This window comes from Mesoplodon densirostris, chromosome 6 (assembly GCF_025265405.1).
Source record: "Mesoplodon densirostris isolate mMesDen1 chromosome 6, mMesDen1 primary haplotype, whole genome shotgun sequence".
Classification (NCBI taxonomy): domain Eukaryota; kingdom Metazoa; phylum Chordata; class Mammalia; order Artiodactyla; family Ziphiidae; genus Mesoplodon; species Mesoplodon densirostris.
This window is the reverse complement of record NC_082666.1, coordinates 79,654,785-79,677,934: the sequence shown is the minus strand read 5'-3', so window position 1 is coordinate 79,677,934 and position 23,150 is coordinate 79,654,785. Positions and strand designations below refer to the sequence as shown.

Here is a 23,150-nt window from a genome sequence, read left to right as displayed (position 1 = left end):
TGACGGCTGCTTAGAAAAGCAGCTGATGTGGGTAATTCTCTGCTCATCACCATTAGAGGTTTAGAAGAGAACTAGAATGACTCATAATTACAGTTGTCAGTAGCAATCGAGTGAGATGTTTGCTGTTTACCTATTAAGGCGATTTAGAAAGAGAAATTATCCTTGTCAATAAAGAACCAGTAGGCCCAATTGAAAATTAAAATAATGTTTTCCATAACGACTCTAAAGATGATTATTTCCATATGATATAGTTCATATTTTAGTGAAAGCTCATTTTTCTCTTCCTTTAAGACTATCTCTCAAGTTGACCTTGAGTTTTAAAAAAATCACTGTGTAACCATGGCATATTTGCTTTCAACTTTCTCTAGCCTGCATCTTTCCACTTTTTAGTTCTAATCCTGTTCACCTGGGGTCCTGTTGGCTTTGTCTGCTTTTATCCAGTTACAGTCTCTCAGCCTTTGGGTTATGGTAGGCTCTCTCCTGTACTCTTCCAGAAAGTAGCATGCTCCTTCAATATCCATCGCTTAAGCTGGCATTTCTACTCTATGTCATTGTCTAGGTACTATAAAGATACTAATGTAAATAAGGCACATTTCTTCTGCAAATTCACTGTCCATTGAAGGATGTGGGCATGTAAAGCAAGTAATCAGAGGGCAAAAGGTTTAAATGCTGCAAGTCCTATAGTGTGCCTTTTGAGGTAACCCAGAGGTTCAGCCTTGAGTGGCCAGTGACAACCCAAGAAGATAACACTGGGGCTGACTCTTGAGGAGTGACTAGGAGGAGACAAGGAAGGTGTTCCAAGGACAGTGTGGATAAATGCATGGAGGCATGAAGAACATGGCACGGCATGTTTGGGGAAAGACAAAATTTCCTACTGGAAAGAAGGGTGGCAAGACTGACTGTGGGGGAATGAGGTTAGGGTTCAGTCAAGTGTCTTGTTAACCTTTGAATAAGATGCAACTCATTTGCCCTTCAGGGCTGGTGCAGCAGCCAGTGTTATCAGCTTAAGTCTTTTTTTTATCATCATTATCTCTGATTTCAACTTCAGCAACCTAGTTGGGCTTTTATTCTATAGACAATAGAACTGACACATTCTCAGTTGATTTTCCACAAAAATAAATGGAACGCCCAAATTTGTAAGGACAGTCTGGTGATTACGAATTAATGATTGATATGTAAAAAGATGGGAAGTATTTCTTCATCTGGATATTTCTAGAATCCTTCAGCCTTTGGGGTTCAAATTCTTTTTTTTTTTTTTGCGGTATGTGGGCCTCTCACTGTTGTGGCCTCTCCCATTGCGGAGCACAGGCTCCAGACGCGCAGACTCAGCAGCCATGGCTCACGGGCCCAGCCGCTCCGCGGCATGTGGGATCTTCCCAGACCGGGGCACGAACCCGTTTCCCCTGCATCGGCAGGCGGACTCTCAACCACTGTGCCACCAGGGAAGCCCCAAATTCTTTTTTAATTCTATTCATTTTGATGATTTAAATTATATATCAAAAGTCCCATGCCTAATCAAGTCCCTGTCATTCCTTATATATATGTTAAAATTACTGGATGTTGGAACAGTGGCAGATTTTCACCTCATCACAACTTTGTGTTGTTCATTGACCTCATATTAAAATGTGAACTCTTTAAGAAGAGTGACGTCTCCAAAGAAAGGACTGCTATGGGCTGTCATGTAAGGGTTCAGTAAACCAGGCACTTTAGATGTTGCATTGCCTTCCTCAATTCTGAAAGTTGAGCTAGTGTGGGTCCCCCTCTGGGAAAGCAAGTATTACCAGGAAATTCTACTGATCCAGGGTGATCTTCTATTTTGTTGGCTCTTACTTTGCCAAGCAGAGCTGAGTCTATAAATAGAAGGTTCTTCATGACTGCAATTGGAGAATTGCAGTTGATTGCCTGACTTTATATAATATTCTGCCTTACTTAATTGTGTGATCTTGGGCAATTTAGTGAATATTTCTGTGCCCCTGTTTCCTTATCTGTTATTTGGGAATAATAAAAATGCTATATTATATGGTTGTTGTGAGGTTGAAGAGCACACAGTTCATGCAAATCATTCAGCATAGGGCCTGGGATGTTGAAGGTCCTCAATAAATGTTTACTGTAATAAACAAACAAACAAACAAATAAATAAATGTGAACTCTTGAACTCCAATAATCAATCACATTTGATCAAGTCCTTTTTAGAATCTTGACTTCCTTTGGTTTAGAAGGCCTAGGTTTGCTGACAGACATTGGACTACTGCCTGGAAGTTGCTTTTCCATTCATCTTGGCAGTAGGAGGAGAATTCGGAATGGGTAGGACTGTTCATTTCACTTGATTTTGGCCAAAGTACAGACAGAAGGACCCCAGGCCCATCTGCTCTTAGTAAACATCACAGGAATTGATTTGAGACCATATCTTGGCCTTAACCAAACAAGTCTCACAGTTGCTGTTTTAATTATTCCAGTTTTGTGCCTTAAACCAAAACAATTTGTAAACCAAAAGAAAAAAAAATAGAATAAACCACACTAGTTTACCAAATCCTAAACTCAAGTGTAAAGTTTTCCAAGGAATTTTTGAGCCAAGCCAAATTCCATCCTCCTAAATTACCAATTGAACTAATTCAAACCAGAAATCGACTTTGATACTGCCCATAATGACTGAATCAGGTTATCAAAATATTTTCTAAAGTGGTATTGCATTTGACTTAGAACCCTAGGAGGGTAGAAAGGAAAGGGAAACAACTTTATTGGTTTTGTAGTTTATTTTTCTTTAAAAAAATTTTAATTTATTGGAGGAATATCCCTTCTGGCCATTAGTTTATTTGAGGAATTTTTGTAGGTTTTTGAAAGTTAATCTAACATCCGTTGGACTGGTTTCTGTTTTGTGCAGCTTGCTGTTTTTGTATCTAAAAGCCAAAAGCCACAGGGATGGTCACAGTTACTGTTCATCTCAGGGATGCGAAAGAGTCAAGATCCAGGCAGCAACAGACTCCAAAGACGTCAGTAACTGCATGGCCAAAGCGTATCCCCAGTATTACAGAAAGCCATCAGCACTCAAGCCGATGCCATCCATGCTCAAGGGACTCTGTCAAGGCTGCGGAACCCATCAGGTAAACAGGGAATAAAAGTAATCTCTGGTCCAGGAGAAAAAGTCAAAAGGTTCTGTGCAATCAGCACATTTTTTTTTTTTTGAAACATCTGTGCTGCCAGTTTATAAATATTGCATGGTTTCTCCTGAATTTTGGCCCATTCTAGAATGTGATGCTCATAAGAAGCAAACCAGTCCAAATTTATAATAAAACTACCTTCCCCCTGTGATATATCAGTTTGCCCTGGATGATTGTGGATTTATTGGTTGTCATCGTTTCTTTCTCAGATGTGATTCCATTACAGTATCGCTATTACGTTTGCATGTCAATGATATCAAAAAATAATTTGTTTTCTTGGAAGTGTGAAATTTATCTTCAGGAAAGGCACTCGTATGAAAATTGTTTCCTTCAGGATGAAAAGCCATTAATTTGAAGCATGTGCTATTATGTTTACCTGTAATTAAAAGTACAAACTGACTTTGGCTAGAAGTGAAATGCTTCTTGTGACATATTCTTAATGAGATGGTCTCCTTCTAGATCTTGAGAAAACATGGCAATGAAAGTAAATCCAAAGTATGAGCTAAAATCAGGCATGGGGTTTCCGAAGGAAGTCAGACTAACTCCAGGTGAAAAAGAAATACAGAATTAATATTGCCCTAATTGATCTTTAACCTTTATATAAACAAACATGGGTCAAGAAGAATGGTTCTCAACTTGTGGTCCCCAGGCCAGCAGCATCAGCATCACCTGGGAACTTATGAAAAATTCTAAATCTTGGGTCCCACCCAGTTCTACTATATCAGAAACTTCAGGGGTGGGGCTTAGCAGTCTGTGCTTTAGCAAGCCCTGGAGGTGATTCTGATACATGTTCACATTTTAGTTTCACTGGCCTAGAGGAGTTTTTAAAAAGTCCTTATTGCCACAGAAATGCTTGCTATTAATATGGAGAAAACCTCTAAATCCTTATTTTTATTTCTTATCATTATAAGTGATTTGAGAAAACAAAAATTCTTCCATTGCACAGGTTCTTTATTTCTAATTTTTCTTGTTTCTGTCCATTGGAGGCAGTAAGAACAGGGAAAGGAAGGGGGATTTATGCTTCCTATCGTGATATATGATAAGTATTTTTCTGATGACAACTCACTGTCATAGTCTTGGTTGCTCATACCCTTGAGCCACCTCTATTCTCCAATTCAACTAAACCAACCAACCAACAAACAGACAAAAAAATAAACCAGGTACATGAAGATGTTTATATGAATCCTTGCCTGTCCTATGTAATGTTTTGACTGTTAAAGTGAAATTTTCAGATAGTCTTTGTGGGGAAGTAAGTTTTCCAGCCTAATTCTTAAGTTGAATTTGTTAAGAAAGTCCTTCATTACTGAAAAGACTTCAAATAATTTATAATTATTATAAGAAATACTACAATTTATAAAATAATTTAATCATCTTCAGAACTATTCTGGGCCTATCTTGTTAAATGGTTCCATGCATTGACGTTTAGCATTCTTTATTCTTTGGGCTTAAAACATTGATCAGAATTCATTTCTTAAAACTGTATCGACTAGTGACTTGGCAGTTGAGAAGTATTTGAAGCATCTGGGGACATCACTTTTACTTGGAAATTTGAGGGGAATTTTTGTTTTGAATGTCAAAAACACATGTGTATTAGAAATAAGTAGGAAAATTCACATGAATTTTTTGACTTCAGACCTGAGACTTCAAAGCAATGTCCAGCTTCTGAATGCTTAATATCATGATTATCTGCTCTTGCCATGATTATTTGCTCTTGTTGGCATCGATTTATAAGGACATACACTTTTTTTTTTTTTTTTTTGGCCACGCTGCGTGACCTGCGGGATCTTAGTTCCCTGACCAGGGATTGAACCTGGGCCATGGTAGTGAAAACGCTGGACCTAACCACTGGACCACCAGGGAATTCCCCAGGGCATATGCTTTTAAGTGCTAAATTGTGTGAAGAGTTAAGAGTGCTTTTGAATGAAAAGACAGCCTTTAGGGAGGAGGTGGGTGGTGGGATTTGGAGACTGTCAGTGATTTGGAGTAGAAAGAAAAAGGGAAGGGTGTTCTTGGGAAGGGAATAGCATCTGAAAAGGCAGGGTAGCAGAAGAGGAGGTAAAGCGCTTGTGGGAAAGTGAGGGAACTGCCCTGCATGTTGAATGTGATAGAATGGTGGGAAATAGGGTCCTGTGTGTATAAGGTGTGTTCCTCTATTTGTGGAACATTTTGCAGGTCTGGTGGAGGAATTTAGACCTGGTGATGTACAAGCCCCTGAACGTTTTTAAATAGGGTAGTCCTTGTCATCTACACTTCTTCCCTCCTGGAGTGACTGAGTCCCAGTTCAGAATAACTGGTCTGAAAAGGACCTTTGAAAAGATTTGTGACTGTTTTTGCATGAAATGTTTACAAAGATTTAGATATAAAACATATTTATGTAGTCCTTTGTAGAACTGATTTTATTAACAAGATTACAATGATTTGAAACTGAGATTGCTCCAGAAAGTTAGGAACATACCCTTCTCGTATAAAGCCTGTATCAAAAGATAGAATTCCAGGGCCTCCCTGGTGGCGCAAGTGGTTGAGAGTCCGCCTGCCGATGCAGGGGATACGGGTTCGTGCCCCGGTCTGGGAGGATCCCATATGCCGCGGAGCGGCTGGGCCCGTGAGCCATGGCCGCTGAGCCTGCGCGTCCGGAGCCTGCGCGTCCGGAGCCTGTGCTCCGCAACGGGGGAGGCCACAACAGTGAGAGGCCCGCATACCGCAAAAAAAAAAAAAAAAAAAAAGATAGAATTCCAGGTCATGAAATATGTACAGAAAGTTCAGAGAAAACAGAAATAAAAACAAAAACCCACTCACTGGCTTTGGTATAGTTTAGTTTATTTTGAAGGATCTTTTTGGAGGAAGACGCAGTTGACATAGATATGGAACTTCTTCCCTGTCTAGGTGGTGTTTACAAGTGATCCTCATAAAAGCTACCTCCCTGTGCAATTCCAGTCACCCAGTCAAGCAGAGACTCAGCGTGGAGACCTGTCTGTTATTTCTGTGAGTACCATCTGGTGTGTACATTGCCTCCGCTTCTCAGTTTTACATTTTATCCTGGTAACATGAATTATCTCTGGCAACATTCACTTGTTTATAATCACATTTTGATTATTAGTGGTGAGCAATACAGTAGAGGTATAAATACCTCCTAAACATTTGCGTTTTAAATAAATAAAATAAATTTATTAAAATTTGTTTCTCAGTCAATTATGTTTATTGATTACTTTTAGGCGAATGTTAAAATTATTCAGGTAATTATTCAGATTTCTTTTCTGTAGGAGACAAGGCGTTTTTGGTCTAAAAAAATTGTCATGGGGTTTCCCTGGTGGCGCAGTGGTTGAGAGTCCGCCTGCCGATTCAGGGAACGCGGGTTCGTGCCCTGGTCCGGGAGGGTCCCGCATGCTATGGAGCAGCTGGGCCCGTGAGCCATGGCCGCTGGGCCTGCGCGTCCGGAGCCTGTGCTCCACAACGGGAGAGGCCACAACAGTGAGAGGCCCGCGTACCGCAAAAAAAAAAAAAAAATTGTCATAGATAATCAATATGCAGAAATTTTAACCTTGGATTTTGAAGCTTAAAAGAAGTTCCCCAGTTATTTGTTTAAAATATGGGAAGTGAATTTTTTTCCTCGGCATTTTACTTTGAAGTTGCCTGGTTCCCATTTTTTCCAGATGAAGAAAGTGAAGATGCAAAGTGTTAGTTGTCTTTTTTAAGTAGGTTAATGGGAGTTAAAAGCCTTAGCCTCATATCAATACTGGAATTTGGGCTAAGAGCCAAGCTAGCCCGCAAGGTAACCAGCTCTAGGCATGTGGCCTGTCCAAAATCGAGTTGACCTGAGTGCATCTATATAAAGAGCTCTTTGGGCTTCCCTGGTGGCGCAGTGGTTGAGAGTCCGCCTGCTGATGCAGGGGACACAGGTTCGTGTCCCGGTCTGGGAAGATCCCACATGCCGCGGAGCGGCTGGGCCCGTGAGCCATGGCCGCTGAGCCTGCGCGTCCAGAGCCTGTGCTCTGCAACGGGAGAGGCCACAACAGTGAGAGGCCCGCGTACCACAAAAAAAAAAAAAAAAAGAGCTCTTTGGGCAGGAGGTATCTAGCCGTCCAGCTGATACCCAGCTAGGGTCTGGGCTCAGTCTCATGTGGTTTCCTTAGGAGCTCGGTTTTTTTTTAAGTGGTGGACAGCACATTCACAAATCCACATATATGTGAGCAAAATTAAATCTTACTCTTTTTTTTCTTTCCCAGTCTCTTTTATTGTGTTAAAATACACATAACATAAAATTCACCATCCTAACCATTTTTAAGTATATAGTTCAGTGGTGTGAAATACATTCATATTGTTGTGCAACCATCACCATTATCCATCCATCTCTAGAACTTAACTCTGAATTAAGAACTTTTTAACAACCCTGAATTAAAAATACTGCTACCTAAGGGGGGGTGTGAAATGGGGAGTTATTCATCAAAAGGCATAAAGTTTCAGTTGAGTAAAATGCATCAACTCTCAAAATCTGCTGTACAACATTGTCCCTGTAGTCAGTAATAATATATTGTTCACTTAAAATGTTTGACGTTGGGGCTTCCCTGGTGGCGCAGTGGTTGAGAGTCCACCTGCCGATGCAGGGGACACGGGTTCGTGCCCCGGTCCGGGAAGATCCCACATGCCGTGGAGTGGCTGGACCCGTGAGCCATGGCCGCTGAGCCTGCGCGTCCGGAGCCTGTGCTCCGCAACGGGAGAGGCCACAACAGTGAGAGGCCCGCGTACCACAATTAAAAAAAAAAAAAAAAGTTTGACGATGGATCTCATGTTAGTGTTCGTACCACAATTAGAAAGAGAGAAAGAGTGAAAGATCCCTATGTAACTCAAAGATTTCTCAAGTAGATATACCTATTGCCCTACATTAGCATTTCTTCATTTTGTAGTATGTTCATGATGTAATTTTATTGGTATGAAGTTTGTTAGCTCAACATCTCAATGCAGTCAGCTGCATGAAGAACCCATCCCAGCCTACTTGCATGGAATCTGGTGGGTGTCAGTTGCAAAGGGAAACAAGTTGGTGCTGAGTCTCTCTGCTCTACTAGCTCACTAGATAATTAAAGAAGATATTGTTTTGCCCACACAATCTCAGGTAGGGTATTCCTCTGAGTCTGTAGACATTGTTTGATTCCATTGCTGCACACTGGGTGCCTGGGACCCTAAAAGAGATCACAGAGGACTGTGTTCTGTCACACTTAGCTCCAATACTTTTCACATGCATTACCTGAAGGGTCTTTGCTGGACATGGCCTTGCTTTAGTTTTTACGGAAAATTTTGTGTTTCCTTTAAGTAACAGGTTTTGGGGGGGGGGTACTTTTCAAGGGGACAGTTTGGGTGCATTGAGGATCATTATGTATATTTTTTATCAAATGTGTCTCAGTTCTAAGTATTCAGATTTTTAAAAATAACTGAGTCACTTTCAGTCTTTCTAAATATAAAATGGCACTTTATGTCAAGCACTTCTAGAATCATTCTCTAGACTAGGGCTATTTAAATACAGGCAGAAAGCCATTTTGGATTCCTATGAGATCATTAGTGATTAGAAATAAAATTTAAGTATAACTTCTCCAAGCAAGGACAGGTGTAATGAAGAGAGCATCTCTCCTTTGTTAGCTTTTAACATAGTTTATAATTTCACACATTTTAAAGAGAAACAGTGCCTATGGCTTAAATTAGTGTTAAATAATTTTTCAGTCTAATAAGTTTTTTTCCTTCCTTTTTGGTTGAGGAATTAATGAGATTTGGATGTATCTGGAATTCCATTTTCTTGAAAAGGTCTCAAACCATTAATTTAAAGAGGACAACTGGAAATTTCAGTTCACAGTAATGGTGAACAAGATATAGTAATACCCTGTGGCTTAAATCCTGGTAAAATTACCATTTTTCCATTTTGATTTTAAAGGAGAGCTATATATGGAACAAAGGAGATGAAGCAATCTGGCTCCTCTGATGTTCTAAATCTAAACTATAATGGGGGGGGGTTATGTGGGTTAAAGCATGCTATCTATTTATCTATCTATCTGACTAGATATCTATTTCATATAGATACATGTATTTTTCCTGAACCAATGTGACAGTATCTGAGCTGCAGTATAGAGGCTGCCACCCGATCACTGAGTTGGAAAGCTCTGACCCCAATGAGAGACTACGTGTGTAAGAATGAAGGCCCTGAGCCTGCAGAGAGAGAGTCACGCTGCTCAGCTGAGTGTGGGCTGCCATGCCTTGCTTGTAGCAACTTAGCCAGTCAGAAAAGACCAGTCAAGGCAAAAATCTATGAGAACACAGGGTCAATTTCAAATGTTGGCAGAGGAAGAGTAATGGAATATGCAGTTTGAGTTTGGGAATTATTATTTGATTCATGGGTTTAGAAGACAGAGGGAAAGGGGCTGGAAAGACAAGTCATCCTGGAAATGCTGAAATGGTGATGACCGCAGATGTTTTTGTTTTCTCAGATCAACGGCACTGACTTTACCTTCCGAAGTGAGGGCGTCCTCCTCCTGATTGTGGATGCCTGCAGTGTTCCCTTCCGGTTGACGGAAAAAAAGGTTTTCTCTTTTGCTGATGTCAGTCTCATGGAAGAGTATTTAAAAACAAGCATCCCTCCAAGGTAGGTGAAGCTTGCTCTGTGTGAGGGATAAGGTACCTTAAAGATGACATCCCGTTAACTTTGAGCTTTGGTTTGTCTACCTGCCCTTTTACCCTTTTAGGGTATTTAGGATTCTTGAAAGATAGTCATTCCTTCCTAGTCTCAGGTTGATGCCTGTGTGATCCAAGTTGCTTGTCATTGATAAGTGAGGACTTGGATGTTAGAAGAGTTTGCAAATGATGGGAAGGCTCTTGGAAGGAGAAAGGCTCCAAATTTTGGATCATTCCTATCCCACTTTTTAGTATTAAGTTAGTCTACATGGTACCCAATGCACTCAGAAGGCTCATTATCATTTTAAAACAATTTTATAGATAATTTTATAGACAATTTTACCTTTGCAGCCATCTGTCCCACTGATGAACCCTCAGACAGCATTGTGCTATGACTGTGGTATAGGAAGTTGTCACCTGGGTCACTTGGAAGTGACTGGAAAGGAGTAAATTGATTTTTTTTTTTTTTTTTTTTTTTAATTTGGCTGCCCCACATGGCTTGCGGAATCTTATTTCCCTGACCAGGGATCGAACCCTCGCCTTCAGCAGTGAAAGGGTGGAGTCCCAACCACTGGACCGCCAGGGAATTCCCCAGGAGTAAATTGATTTTTAAGTGAATGAGTGTGTGGTCTCTCTTTTAAGAGCCCTAGTCTGATTCATTTTTCTTTGTTAGTCTCTGAACAAAGGTACACAGGAGAGAAATCTTTCTTTTTTTGTGTTGGGCAGACACAAAAGGTATTAAAATAAGCCGTAAAACCATAGTAATTAAGCTGGTGTAGTAGTGGCAGAGGATAGAGAGATCAGAAGAGAGAATCCACAGAAAGATCTGAATGTGTGTGTTGATGTACTCACAATAAAAGTAGCAATTTAAACCAAACCATGGAGAACAGATTTTATTTCATTTTTTTTAGAATTGGCATTTATCCATTTACTTAGTAAATAGATAATAGAACATAAGTAGATATATAGAGATTCTGAAACTAACAAAACTAACCTCCTCTGTTAAAATAGTTTGTTCCATGACAGAGCTGTGTCCCAAGCCATCCACTAGGTCAACTGACCTAAATGACTTTTGCTTTCCCTACATTTATAGACCCCTTGTAATAGCAACATAAGTTCTAGGTGGGACATTGAAGGGGACACTTGTAATAGCAAGGATGAAAAGGCATGTGGGGTGTTTTTTTGTTTGTTTTTTTTTTTTTTTTTTTTTTTTTTTTTGCTGTACGCGGGCCTCTCACTGCTGTGGCCTCTCCCGTTGCGGAGCACAGGCTCCGGACACACAGGCTCCGCGGCCATGGCTCGCGGGCCCAGCCGCTCCGCGGCATGTGGGATCTTCTGGGATCGGGGCACGAACCCGTGTCCCCTGCATCGGCAGGCGGACTCTCAACCACTGCGCCACCATGGAAGCCCTTGTTTGTTTTTTGAGTTCTGCTTTTATCTAGTATTTCTATACTGTATTTAGTTCAGAACAGTACTCAATAAATACATGCTGAATTACTGAAATTTGCTCTGATTTTCTAACTTTTACAGGTCAATTGTCCTGTTGAGCACAAGAGGAGAGATAAAGCAGTTGAATATTTCAGATTCATTAGTATCTCTGGGATTAGCCAAACCAGCCAATCTTTATAACAAAGGTTTGTATTTGTATTCTTCTGTGGAGTTCTTAGGAGGCCAGCAACATATGCATTTTTACGGTGGAGTATAGCTACCAGACTGTTTTCATGAGCTTGTTTGGCTGGGGTGGGTATCACGAAGATAATTTCTAAATCAGGAGACAGTGTTAGAGGAAGTGTGTTGGGACGTGGCTTGTTATTTGGGGCAAGAGGTGGGTGGTAAGAGTTCATTCTCTGACGTAAGGAAGTACAGTTCTTTTTGTTTTTGTTTCACAGCCATCTTTGTTTTGCTCACCTCCGCTTCACCTCCCACATTATCTTGCATGGAACTAGTAGAGGTACAAATTGAACTTTTTCTTTGTCTTTTTTTTTTTTAAGGGAGTACCATATTTTTGGGATTCAGTGGAAACTTTAAACCATCATGGACTAAGCTGTTTACTAGTCCTGCTAAAGAGGGCCTTGGGCTGCTTGAACAATTCGTACCTTTGCAGCTGGATGGATATGGTTGTCCCAGAGCTGGCACGGTCCGCCGAAGAGACTTGGAGCTGTTGAAGCAAACTTCAAAAGCACATTAGAGACTAACTGTAACTTAGCTGGGGGAAAAAATGTGAACTAACTTATTTAATTTATGGCATTTTAAAATGACACTGTTAACCCAACAGAACTATTTTCCTGTTTGATACAGAAAGGGGAGAAAAGAAAGAATTTAAAGTGATTGCTTGAATATGGGCTCACGCACCTTCTAGTTGTACAAAATGATAAAGAATTTATTTGTATTTGTTAGGCTGGTATGTTTCAGAGATCAGTTCTCTTATTCCTCACCTCCCACTCCTGTGTTTTGTAGTGACCATAAGCAGTGCTTCACCTTTTGTACAATGGGATGTCTTGGGGTAGGGAGGGGGCTTCTGAGAGTCAGCCTGAGTCCTTGAGAGGACCAGCTCTTGTAGCACCTTGGATACTTGAAGTCTAATGCTCAGTTGTGTTGTTGACTTTGGGTCAGCAGTTGACCTGCGTGGCTGGCATGTTCAGGAATGCCTTGGGCCCTGGTTCCAGGCAGCCTTTGAGGATTTGGTATGATACTGAATGGTAGAGTTTTAAGTGGCAACTCAGGCCCAGCTCATGCCCTTTTTTGCCCGGACATGTGCTATTTTTATTCATTTGTATATTGATTCCTTCTAAGGGTTCAACTTTCAAACAAGAAGTATGGAATATATTGGGACAAAGGGCTTTTAGGAGTTAGACATCCCTTTAATCTGTGACCATTGGGCAAAAATTTGACCTGCACCATGGTCTGATGTTGGTGGGACCATTTTTGCAGCTTTAATCTTTAGCCTGTTTTGACTGTATATTTGTATTTAAAATGCAGAGCTGAGCTAAATATTTACATTTTTTAAAAAAAGAAGCAGGCCATTTTCCTGAACTATAAACTTGGGTCGGGCTTCCCTGGTGGCGCAGTGGTTGAGAGTCCGCCTGCCGATGCAGGGGACACAGGTTCGTGCCCCGGTCCGGGAGGATCCCACATGCCGCGGAGCAGCTGGGCCCGTGAGCCATGGCCGCTGAGCCTGCACGTCCGGAGCCTGTGCTCCGCAACGGGAGAGGCCACAACAGTGAGAAGCCCGCGTACCGCAAAAAAAACAAAAAAAAAACAAAAATAAACTTGGGTCGTTTCAACTTGCACAAAGGAAGTCTGTTCTTGGAGTTTCTCCTGCACCCAGTTTTTTGTTGTTGTTGTTTTTGTGTGTGGGTTTTTTTTTTTTAAGCTTTACTGCTCACCAACCTGGCAGGACAATTGCAGAAAGCTTAATGATACCCCCAAAATATTGTACTCAGGGGGAGAAAAAAGGGAGAGCCTTTTAAGGGCCAGACTCATGGAGGGAATATTCAGAAACCTTTTTTTAGCCTTAGAGGAATCCGTTACTCTTAACTAAACTGTTAGAGCCAATTAAAAAAAGACACTGTGTTGCCATATTTTTCTTCCCCCTAGGTGCATGCATCTCCTGCCAGTGAGCACTGCATGTGGCAAAAGATTGGCGCCACAGCCTGGGATGTCACCACACCAAGAGGAAAGAAGCATTGTAATGCCTTTACCTTTTCCTAAACCCACAATGCATGAAGTGTAGTGAAGGGATGGCCATGGCAAGACGGGAGGGAGTATGTTCAGGTTGACTTTGGCAGTGAGTACAGACAAATTCACTTTTCTCTACCAAGAGCAACAGCTGATGGCCTGTCCTTTTATGTCCAAGAGAAACTGCAGAGCAGCTCTGTGACTTCTATTACTTTATAAAATATGCTACCTCAAAGTGCTACCGATAAACCTTTCTAACTGTAAGTGCTCTTGCTAAGGGCACATGTCTTAAAGTTTAGGTTTTGGGGTGGTTTTTTTTTTTTGTATATCGATGAATGAAATCTTACCTATTAAATATATTATTGAATCATCATTCCTCAAGGTGATTAAAGTTTGTTTGTGTGTGTGTGTGTGTGTTTTATGACCAATATCTTTTACATGTGATTTTTAGAGTTTGGCTCTTTAAAGATTTGGAGAGGATATGTATGTTCTAAGGCACTCAGTTTTTCTGATTTATGTGCTAATGATCAGGACCTAAGTTAAATAAATAAAAATATGCGTGCATGTATATTTTTTTATATGTGTGTGTGACTCTATTTATCTAGCCAGCAATCAGTCAATCTGTCATTTTTTATTCCCTATCCCAGCTGTAAAGAACCTATGGGCAGACATAAGGAAGGGAAATTGTCCTCCACTAAGTAGATTTTGTAAAACTAATCTTCATAAGGCCAATGGAGAGGTTCTCAATGTTGGCTGCACATTGAAGTCACCTGGGGAGCTTTAAAAACTGTGAAGTCCTGGGCCCCACCCCCCAGCTCCTACATTCATATTTAATTGGTGTGGGGTGCAGCCTGGGCATTGGAATTTTTTTTAAAGCTCTCTGGGTGATGCTAATAACATGTAGCCAGGTTTAAGAACCACTGCATTCATATAATAGGCCCACTGTTTAACTTCAGTCTATAATTTTTTTGTGAGGAAAACAAAATTAAGATTATCTATTCTTTTTATTTGCAGTTCCTATATTACTTACAGAATTCCCCGCCCTAAACAAAGCATTTCGCTATGGTCTCCTTTTAATCGAACTTTCAAATACAGTTTTTAGTCCTTAATTGTCTCAAATTGTTAAATTGGCTATCGAAGCTGATAGCCACATTTCAGAAGTTGGGAGCTAGCAGTCTGTTTTATTTCTACTGAGAAAATGTGTTCAAAGATGATTTATAAGTTCGTAAGCATTTTCCATCAGGGGAGGCAATTGGTTGAGCTCCAGAAATGTGGCCGTGCACAAATCAGCCAGCTGATGAGAAACGCAGGGCCTTCTCATATGTCGACAGACCTGGGTTTTAAGTCTTTCCTGTGAGATTTCTGCCTCTCCACCTGAATCAGTGTGCCATATATTATCTTCAGAGGCTGGAAGAGAGTGCTTGTGAGAAGATGAAAGGCAGGCTCATGGTCTTGTAGAATATGACTCCAAAGCAGCCGCTAAACTGATGTTTAGACCTGGGTGTGGGGAGGAGGTATTTATGACTTCTCTGTTCTCTGGCTCCATCAGAAGAGAACATATCCTCATGCTATTAAATGGAGTATTTGGTTTGGGAGGAGGGGTGGGCAATGAAGTGATGGATAGAGTCTTGAATGCTTCAGGTAACTTTTCATTCCTTAAGGGATGAAGTAATGTTTGGATAAGTCCAGTTGAAAGGCATTTCAATAAGCAGGAATGTGCTTGATTTGTGTTTGTTTTTTTCATTTGGCCCTAATAGGTAAGTACTTAGATTCCATTGTGACAATGTTTGTTGATTTCATGATGCAGAGTTGGAGTTTACCCTCCAGAATTCTTGTTTGGCTTTCAGGTACTTATGAAATCATGTTTAATAACTTGAGAAATTCCCCTAGAAGTAAAGACCATGAATGGGAGTAATTGGGTAACAGATTGTATCACTATAGTTAGTCTTAACTTGGTAATAACCCAGTCTTTTAGAAATATGAACACACACTCTGGATTGGAGCTCATTTTCAACAAAAATTCAGGGAGGAAAAAAAATCAAGAAAAGGCATCTCCAGTCCCTTGTTCATAAATAGCAAAATGCTGTTCACATCTTGCTGGACTCTTGGCATCATTTGGAAGATTGAGGGTCTTTTACTCATATTTATCTTCAGTATGAGAGAGAAGCTGAAGAAAGGATGCTAATTAGGCACTGGTGTTGTAGGGAAGGGCACACACCACTTTATTTTTATGTGATAAAATGAGAGAATGACTGATTGAACTATGATGATTTCTAAATGAGGAGCTGTGCCCCACAGGGCATTCAAAAATATCAGCCATAGCAAGATGTGAAAATGTTATGTCTGAAAATCCAATAGTGGGTCAGAAGGCAACTTCACAGATACATTTAAAAATTTTTTCTAAGATGGACATTGTGATTAGTCTGGATATGAAAAGCAATAACAGATTTAAAATTCATCCTCAGAAAAGCTTAGACTTTATAATCAAAATTGATAAGTCAGGAATTGGCAAACTGACCTGTAGGACAAACCTGTCCCCCAGACTGGTTTTGTACTAATTTTGAGCTAAGAGTGGTTTCACATCTTCAAATGCAAAACATTGGAAAAAGTCAAAAGAAGAGTAATATGTTATGAGAAAATTATGCAAAATTTAAATTTCAGTGTCCATTAATAAAGTCTTGTTGGAGGACAGTCATGCTCATTTGCTTACATACTGACTGTGGCTTGCATATGGCAATGGCAGGTTTAAGTAGTTGCCACAGAGACTATATGGCCTACAAAGCTGAAAATATTTGCAGGCGTATCTTGTTTTATTGTGCTTCACTTTATTGCATTTCCCAGATACGGTGTTTTTTTTTACAAAAAGAAGGTTTGGGGCAGTGCTGCATGGAGCATATCTATTGGTGCCATTTTTCTAATAGCGTTTACTCACTTTGTGTCTCACATTTTGGTAATTCTTGCAATATTTCTAACTTTTTTATTATATTTGTTATCATGATCTGTGATCAATGATCTTTGATGTTACCACTGCAAAAGGATTACTCACCGAAGGCTCAGATGTTGATTAGCATTTTTTAGCAATAAAGCTTCTAAATTAAGGAATGTACATTGTTTTTTTAGACAATGCTATTCCACACTTAATAGATTACAGTATAGTGTAAACATAACACGTACTGGGAAACCAAAAATCTGTGTGACTTGCTTCATTGCGATATTTGCTTTATGACAGTGGTCTGGAACCAGACCTGAAATATCTCTGATGTATGCCTGAACAGTGTTCCTTTACTGAAAGACTTTGCTGACCCTTGATCTTGGTGAAGGGTATACTGGTGTTCATTGTACTGTTCTTGGAACCTTCCTAAGGCTTGAGAATTTTTAAAATAAAAAATTAAGGGAAAAACCTCCATCAGAATCACCTGAGGTACTTGATGCAGAATCCCAAGCCCCAACTCAGACCAGAGAATTGGCATCTCTGGGAATTGCAGCTGGGAATATAATTGTATAACAAGCTCCCCGGGTGTTTCTTATGAGCAGTAACATTTGAGAACCCCATAACACATAGTAAGCCCCTGTTATCTCTCTCCCTCCTTAACAGAGAATACATCTGAACAAATGTGAATGTTATTTTTTTTTAACTCGAACAGCTCCATCTACACTGTCTTCCCCACAACTTTTGGTCACTAATGCAGGGTGGATCTGGTGTGCAACACAGTACCTGGCTGTTTCTGGGGCAAAAGTTTGGAGCCTGTGATAAAGTCTCTCCACTGTCTGAAATTCTCACTGTTTGAATTACTCCTTTGGCTACAATTATTCCTACAATGAAATCCCATCCATCCTTGTGAGTTCTTTTTATTATTTTAAGGAATTTAAAGGAAAATGTACAATAGGCTGCACAGACTAACAACATAAGTTTCTTTGCTTTTGGATGGAACTGCATTCACCCTAGTTATTTCACATTTATTGAAGTACTGATTGGCAATTGCAGGTCTATTTTTTTAAGGTAGAATGAATTATTTTATGTAAGCAGTTTGCTTTGTACACAAAAGCTTTTTAATACATGAGCTTCTTGGAGGGGGTGGGAGGGGGTTGGGTGGATTTTAGGGGGATAATGAAATTGGTCCTTGCCAGGAAAGAGGGTGGTACACTCTGGGAGGGCATGGGAGGTTTATCTTTTTCCACTTTCTCCCGCCAGCTTACACTGATCAGAACACCTAGTTCCTGAGGGAGGAAGGCTTTGGTCAGATAGGTTTCTTTTTTTTTTTTTTTTTTCCAGATAGGTTTCTGATGTGGGGGAATGTCGGCTCTACAAACTCAGGAGGAAAGGAACATCATTAGCTCCAATATGGGTGGGAGGAGGAGGGAGTTCTCACAAGGGAAAGACCATGCCAGAACTTGTTGCTTCCTTCAAAGATGTGCATGTGAACAGTCTTCTTCTAAGGAAAATGGCTCAGTGAGTAGTTAGTAGATTCCAGACAGAGTGAAGTGTCTAATGCAGTTCGTTGCTGAAGGTATGGTGGGTGTTTGGTCTGATGCCACCTAAGGCTATTTACTAGCAGTGTTACTTCAAGCAGTTTCCTACTCCTGATCCTCAGCTTTCTCATATATAAAATGGGACTACTAATACTTTTGTAAAATTACAAAAGGGATCAAATGAGAGTAGCCAACAAACCTGGGTGCTTTGTTTACAAAGAAAATCAGATTTCCAGACAATTTGTTACCCGAAGACTGGGTTTGCTTCCTGCTGGGTGTTGAGCTAAAAGACACAACCAAGCCAAAGATCGGGAGAAGGAAGCTTTATTACTTGAGTCAAGTAAGGAGAACACCAGGGATCTTTCCCAAAGCAGTGTCTCCTCCAGTAGCAAAACAGGGGAAGTTTTAAGCTAAGGGTACACGTATATTCATGAAGAGGCTTGGGTGGCTGACAGAGTCCCCAGCTTTAATTGATTGAAGTCACAAAGGTCAGAGAAGGTCAACATCATCGTCCTGTAGGTTCCAGTTGACCTAGGTTGAGTGCCTGAGAGGGGTTTAATTCCTGCAAAACAACTCAAGAAAGTGCTTCAGGCCACTCTTCATCATTGAAACAAATCTGGGAGTTTTTACAACTGATTTGTTATCTTTGCTGTTGTTACTTCTCTTGCCTGATAACAGTTAGTTCTTTTGTTCCCTTAAGTTCATTATTTTTGAGACCTGTTCAAGGGCAAGCTTTGTGGACGGGCTCAGATCACAAAATGACAGGCCCAAAATTGCTTCTCTTATGTCAAGAAAGCCATGCCTGGTTCTCTTTCTTCCAGGACCCCCTACCTTATCTGCTTATACCATGTGTTCTAATTTAGTCTTTTTTTTTTTGAGGGCTAAGGATTAGGGAATCTATTTTTTTAATTAATTTTTATTGGCCTATAGGTAATTTATAATGTTGTATTAGTTTCTGCTGTGGGGAATCTGTATCTGTTATTATTATTTTATTTATTTATTTATTTATTTATTTTTATTTTTGGGGGGAATCTGTATCTTTTAAACAAACTTCAGAGATAGTGCAAGATTTGGGAACCACTGAGAATGCCCTATGAAAGCCCCTGCCCTAGTTTTCCTAGTTTTAACACACTTCCCGTACTAAGTTGTTTGTATCTAGAAAAGTGGCCCTCAGGCCAGGCAGTGCTTGTTTAGTGAATTGGTTTGAGCATCCAGAATGAGGTTTGCATTTAGGCCCTTCCTTGCACTAGCACCGTAACTCAGCAAACAGCTGTGTATGGACTCAAGCTATGAAATGTGGAAAGACAACTATGAAGTGAAAACATGTGGCTGCACCCTGTTCTGCAGCTGGTGTGTGCAGTTTCCTGCTCTCCATTCTCGTGAGGGAAAACTGCAGTTCATGGTTTGCCTCTTCCAATCCCTTTTGGCATAAACTAACATGGAATGCAAACAACTCATTTCTGGTTTTCTCTTAGTACTTTACCCACATTTCATTCTTCCTTCTTACCAAGTAGGAAAAATGCTAACATGCAATGAAATGGTTCAGAGTGAAGGTTTATATGATGAGCTGAAGCTGAGTTAGAGGACTTGGAAAATGAGTGCCTTTCGCAACAAATCTTCCTATGTTTCTGCACCCCATTTCTTTCTAGTCACACCCCCACCTCCTCGTCACTGCCCAGGGTCCACTGCTGCAGCCTTGTCACACTGGGCAAGACCATGTTCCCAGCCCTCTTTGTACCTTTCATTCCCCATCATCGCTCATGTGTTCCATGTCCAATCCTCAGCATCCTTAGCTAGCCCTTTGTAAACTAATTCAAAGTCAGATTGGTCCTCGTGTCTGAAACATATTCCCTCTCAGGCAGCAAGGCCACTTTAATATCTGCCCACAGTGCCCATAATGCTAAAAGTAATATGTTGCTGGAAGTTTTGTTTATCTGATTTGGTTAGTTTTTAAGGCAATTTTGCCCTCCTACATACTTCACCTACATATGAAGCTGATTCAATTGAAGCCTGGAGGAAGTTACGAATCTGGAAAATTAACAAACTGGATAATCATTCCCTGGGTAATGGAGTCACTACCATCTATAGGATATGAATACCTGTATTTGAATAGAGTCCCTTTTGACCATCTTCAGGAAGGTTATGGTTAATACTGTGATTTTCCTCCTGCTTAAGCAATGTTCTCAGAACATGGAGACTAGATGAGTAACTCTACCTGGCTCTGAAACATAATCCATTTGGATTCCAGGCCCAGGGTCTTGGCCGCAAAAAACGTGTATTTGTTCCAGCATCTTCCTGGAAGCTGTGCTCTGTGAGCACTGGAAAATCCCTTTTGTTTATGGTGTCCTGCATTTCTGTAAATCACCTTATTTCAATAGCTGAAAGGAAGAGATTTGGTAATTATAGCTTTCCTTTGTTGCAGCTTTATATTGAAAACATATGCCAGCAAGGTTAAGTAAGAATCCAAGTGGATAGATGATATATAAACAAGATTAGGAATCATAAGGATGGGGGGCTTCCTGTGCAGTTTTATCCAGAGGAAAAAGGTCAATTACAAACCCCAAATTATTATTTTTTTTTTGCTGGTGGGAGTATGATTTTATTATACTGATGATCTATACTTTCTGTGTCTTATTTCCAATTCCTTGCAATGAGTTAATTTGTTGATTTCAGTTATAAATTTTTAATGTGATATCTAAAATATTATATTTAAAATCTATTGACAAGTATAATTGTTGGGTATTTTAGACAGTCAACTTCTAATTTATCAACTTAATACCTATATGGCTGCTTCCTATTTGATTGAAATAACCTGAGAGTTCCTTTAAATTTTATTTGGTCCTTTATTTTATCTGTTTACAGAAGGTAAATGATGAATATGAAGCATAAGGGTAACCAATGAAAGACTTAAAGATTAGTAACTTTGGAAGTAAAGGATGAGGAGGGAGAAGAATGACTCCACCCTGGCTTTCTTTAACTTTTTACATTAACTATTTCCATATTTAAGTTAGCAAGTCAGAGCCAGTAGAATCTATCTAGTCATTGAATTTCTGAGTTTGCTTAGTGAGATAATACTATTTTAAACAAGTCCTGTCCTCCTTGTTAGTGTGTGTGTGTGTGTGTGTGTGTGTTGCTCTCATATGTCTGAAAGTTTATTCATTGTACCAATATCATTATTTTGGTGAGGGCTAGCTACAAAGAGAATATTACACTTGTGAGTGTGGTGTTAAAGAAGAAATATTCAGGACACTTGTTAAAGATGGTAAGGCAGACTTTATTCAAGGGGGCTTTTATAATGGAGTTTTGTAGTAGGGGAGTGAGATGGAGTGCAACTCCAAATACACCAAGGAAAAGTGAGGAGTTATACCCAAGGAGCAGGGTGGGGATAAATAAATAAATAAATAAATAAATAAATAAAGAGGAAGGAATCCCTGTCCCGGATTCTGCCGTTCTCTATTGTTTCCCAAGGTACAGGATTATCCTTCTTAAAATGCATTTTGTGGGCTGTTTCCATCGGAACCACGGGGTTTACTGTTAAAACTGGATTCATGGGTTCCATTCTGGATGGGTTGAATTAGAATCTTTGCTTAAAACCCAGAAGTCTGCATTTAAATAAGTGACATAACCAGTGGAATGTATCACAGAACCCAGAAATAAATTTGTAACAAAGATGGCATTACAATCCATGAGTGAAGAATAAACTATTCAATAAATAATGTGAGAAAAGTTGATTTTCCACATAGAAAAAAAATGCAGTTAGATCCCTACCTTATGCCATGAAGAAAAATAAGAGTCCATGTAGATTGAATATTTAAATGTGGAAAATAGTACTGTTAAAACTTTTAGAGAGTGGAAATTCCCTGGTGGTCCAGTGGTTGAGACTCAGCGCTTTCACTGTCATGGGCCCGGGTTCGATACCACAAGTTGTGTGGCATGGCCAATAAATAAATAAATAAATAAAACTTTTAGATAAAATATAGAAGAATATAATTTTGACGTTGGAATGACCTTAAATACATGAAAAATGCAAATCATTAAAAAAACCAAAGAATTCTACTAGATTACAATTTACTAATTTTGTGTGACAAAAAATACCATAAGCAGTCAAGAGACACACCACAAAATATACCATAAGCAGTAAAGAGATAGGATATTTCTAACAAGTATAACCAGCAAAGAATTAGTATCACAAACCTAAGAACTTCTCTAAATCATTTAAGAAAAATAAAAGCAAACCAAGGGGAAAATGGGCAGTTTTTAATCATATCCAACTCATAGAACAGGAAATCTGAGGCAAATACATGTATGAAAAGATGTCTAACTATTATTATTTAAGGGGAATACAATTAAAAAGTGAAATACTATTCAAAGCGTTCATGAATACGCAGAAAAATGAAGCTTTTGGACATGTTGGCTGGATATAAACAGGTACAAACACTCTGGAGAGCAAATTGGCAATATCTAATAGCTTTGTGTGTATGCTATCCTAATTATATATATGCCTATGAATCTCTTGTTCATATGTGCAAGGAGGCGTGCAGAAATATTTATTGCTGTGCTTATATGGGTGAAAAATTGGGAAGAACGTGAATGCTCATCATTGAGGGACTGCATCAATACAGTATAGTATACTCATACATTGGACTACCATACTCCAGTCAAAATGAATGAATTGTGTCTTAGTGTATCAGTATAGGTACATCTAATGCTGGGTAGACAAGGTACAAATTGATACATATGAAACAATAACAATATTTATGGATACAAACATTGTTGAAGTTGCACCACCCAATTTCCTATCTCTAACAAGAGGTTTTCTTTCTACTCTTGCTAACCTTGGAGATTTTTTATTTTATATTTTGGTATCAGAATATTCAGGCTAAAATTGCTTTATCATTCATACTTTATTATTTCATCCAATCTTTTCCTTTTTTATTGGTTTTTAAAAATCTTTTAAAATGAACTTTTAATTTTTGAATAGTTTAGATTTATAGAAAATTTGTGAAGAGAGTTCCCATATATCCCACATCTAGTTTCCCCTATTATTAACATCTTACATTATGAGTATGGTATATCTGCTATAATTAATGAACTAATATGTTAAATAAAGTTCATATTTTATTCAGATTATCTTAGTTTTTAACTAATTCCTTTATCTGTTCTAGAATCCCATCTAGGGTACTACGTTAAATT

The 23,150-nt window shown here is 39.5% G+C and overlaps 1 protein-coding gene across 1 annotated transcript in view; it reads left to right on the top strand.

The window, feature by feature from the left end:
• CEMIP2 (cell migration inducing hyaluronidase 2) overlaps positions 1–14,044 on the top strand; it is an 83,210-nt gene extending 69,166 nt beyond the window's left edge. The window contains exons 20-24 of the mRNA XM_060102303.1: positions 2,882–3,101; positions 6,042–6,140; positions 9,626–9,780; positions 11,340–11,443; positions 11,801–14,044. Of these exons, the coding sequence (XP_059958286.1) occupies positions 2,882–3,101; positions 6,042–6,140; positions 9,626–9,780; positions 11,340–11,443; positions 11,801–11,997 (775 nt within the window). The 3' untranslated portion in view covers positions 11,998–14,044. The remainder of the gene's footprint in view (positions 1–2,881; positions 3,102–6,041; positions 6,141–9,625; positions 9,781–11,339; positions 11,444–11,800) is intronic.
• Positions 14,045–23,150: the final 9,106 nt, after the last annotated feature.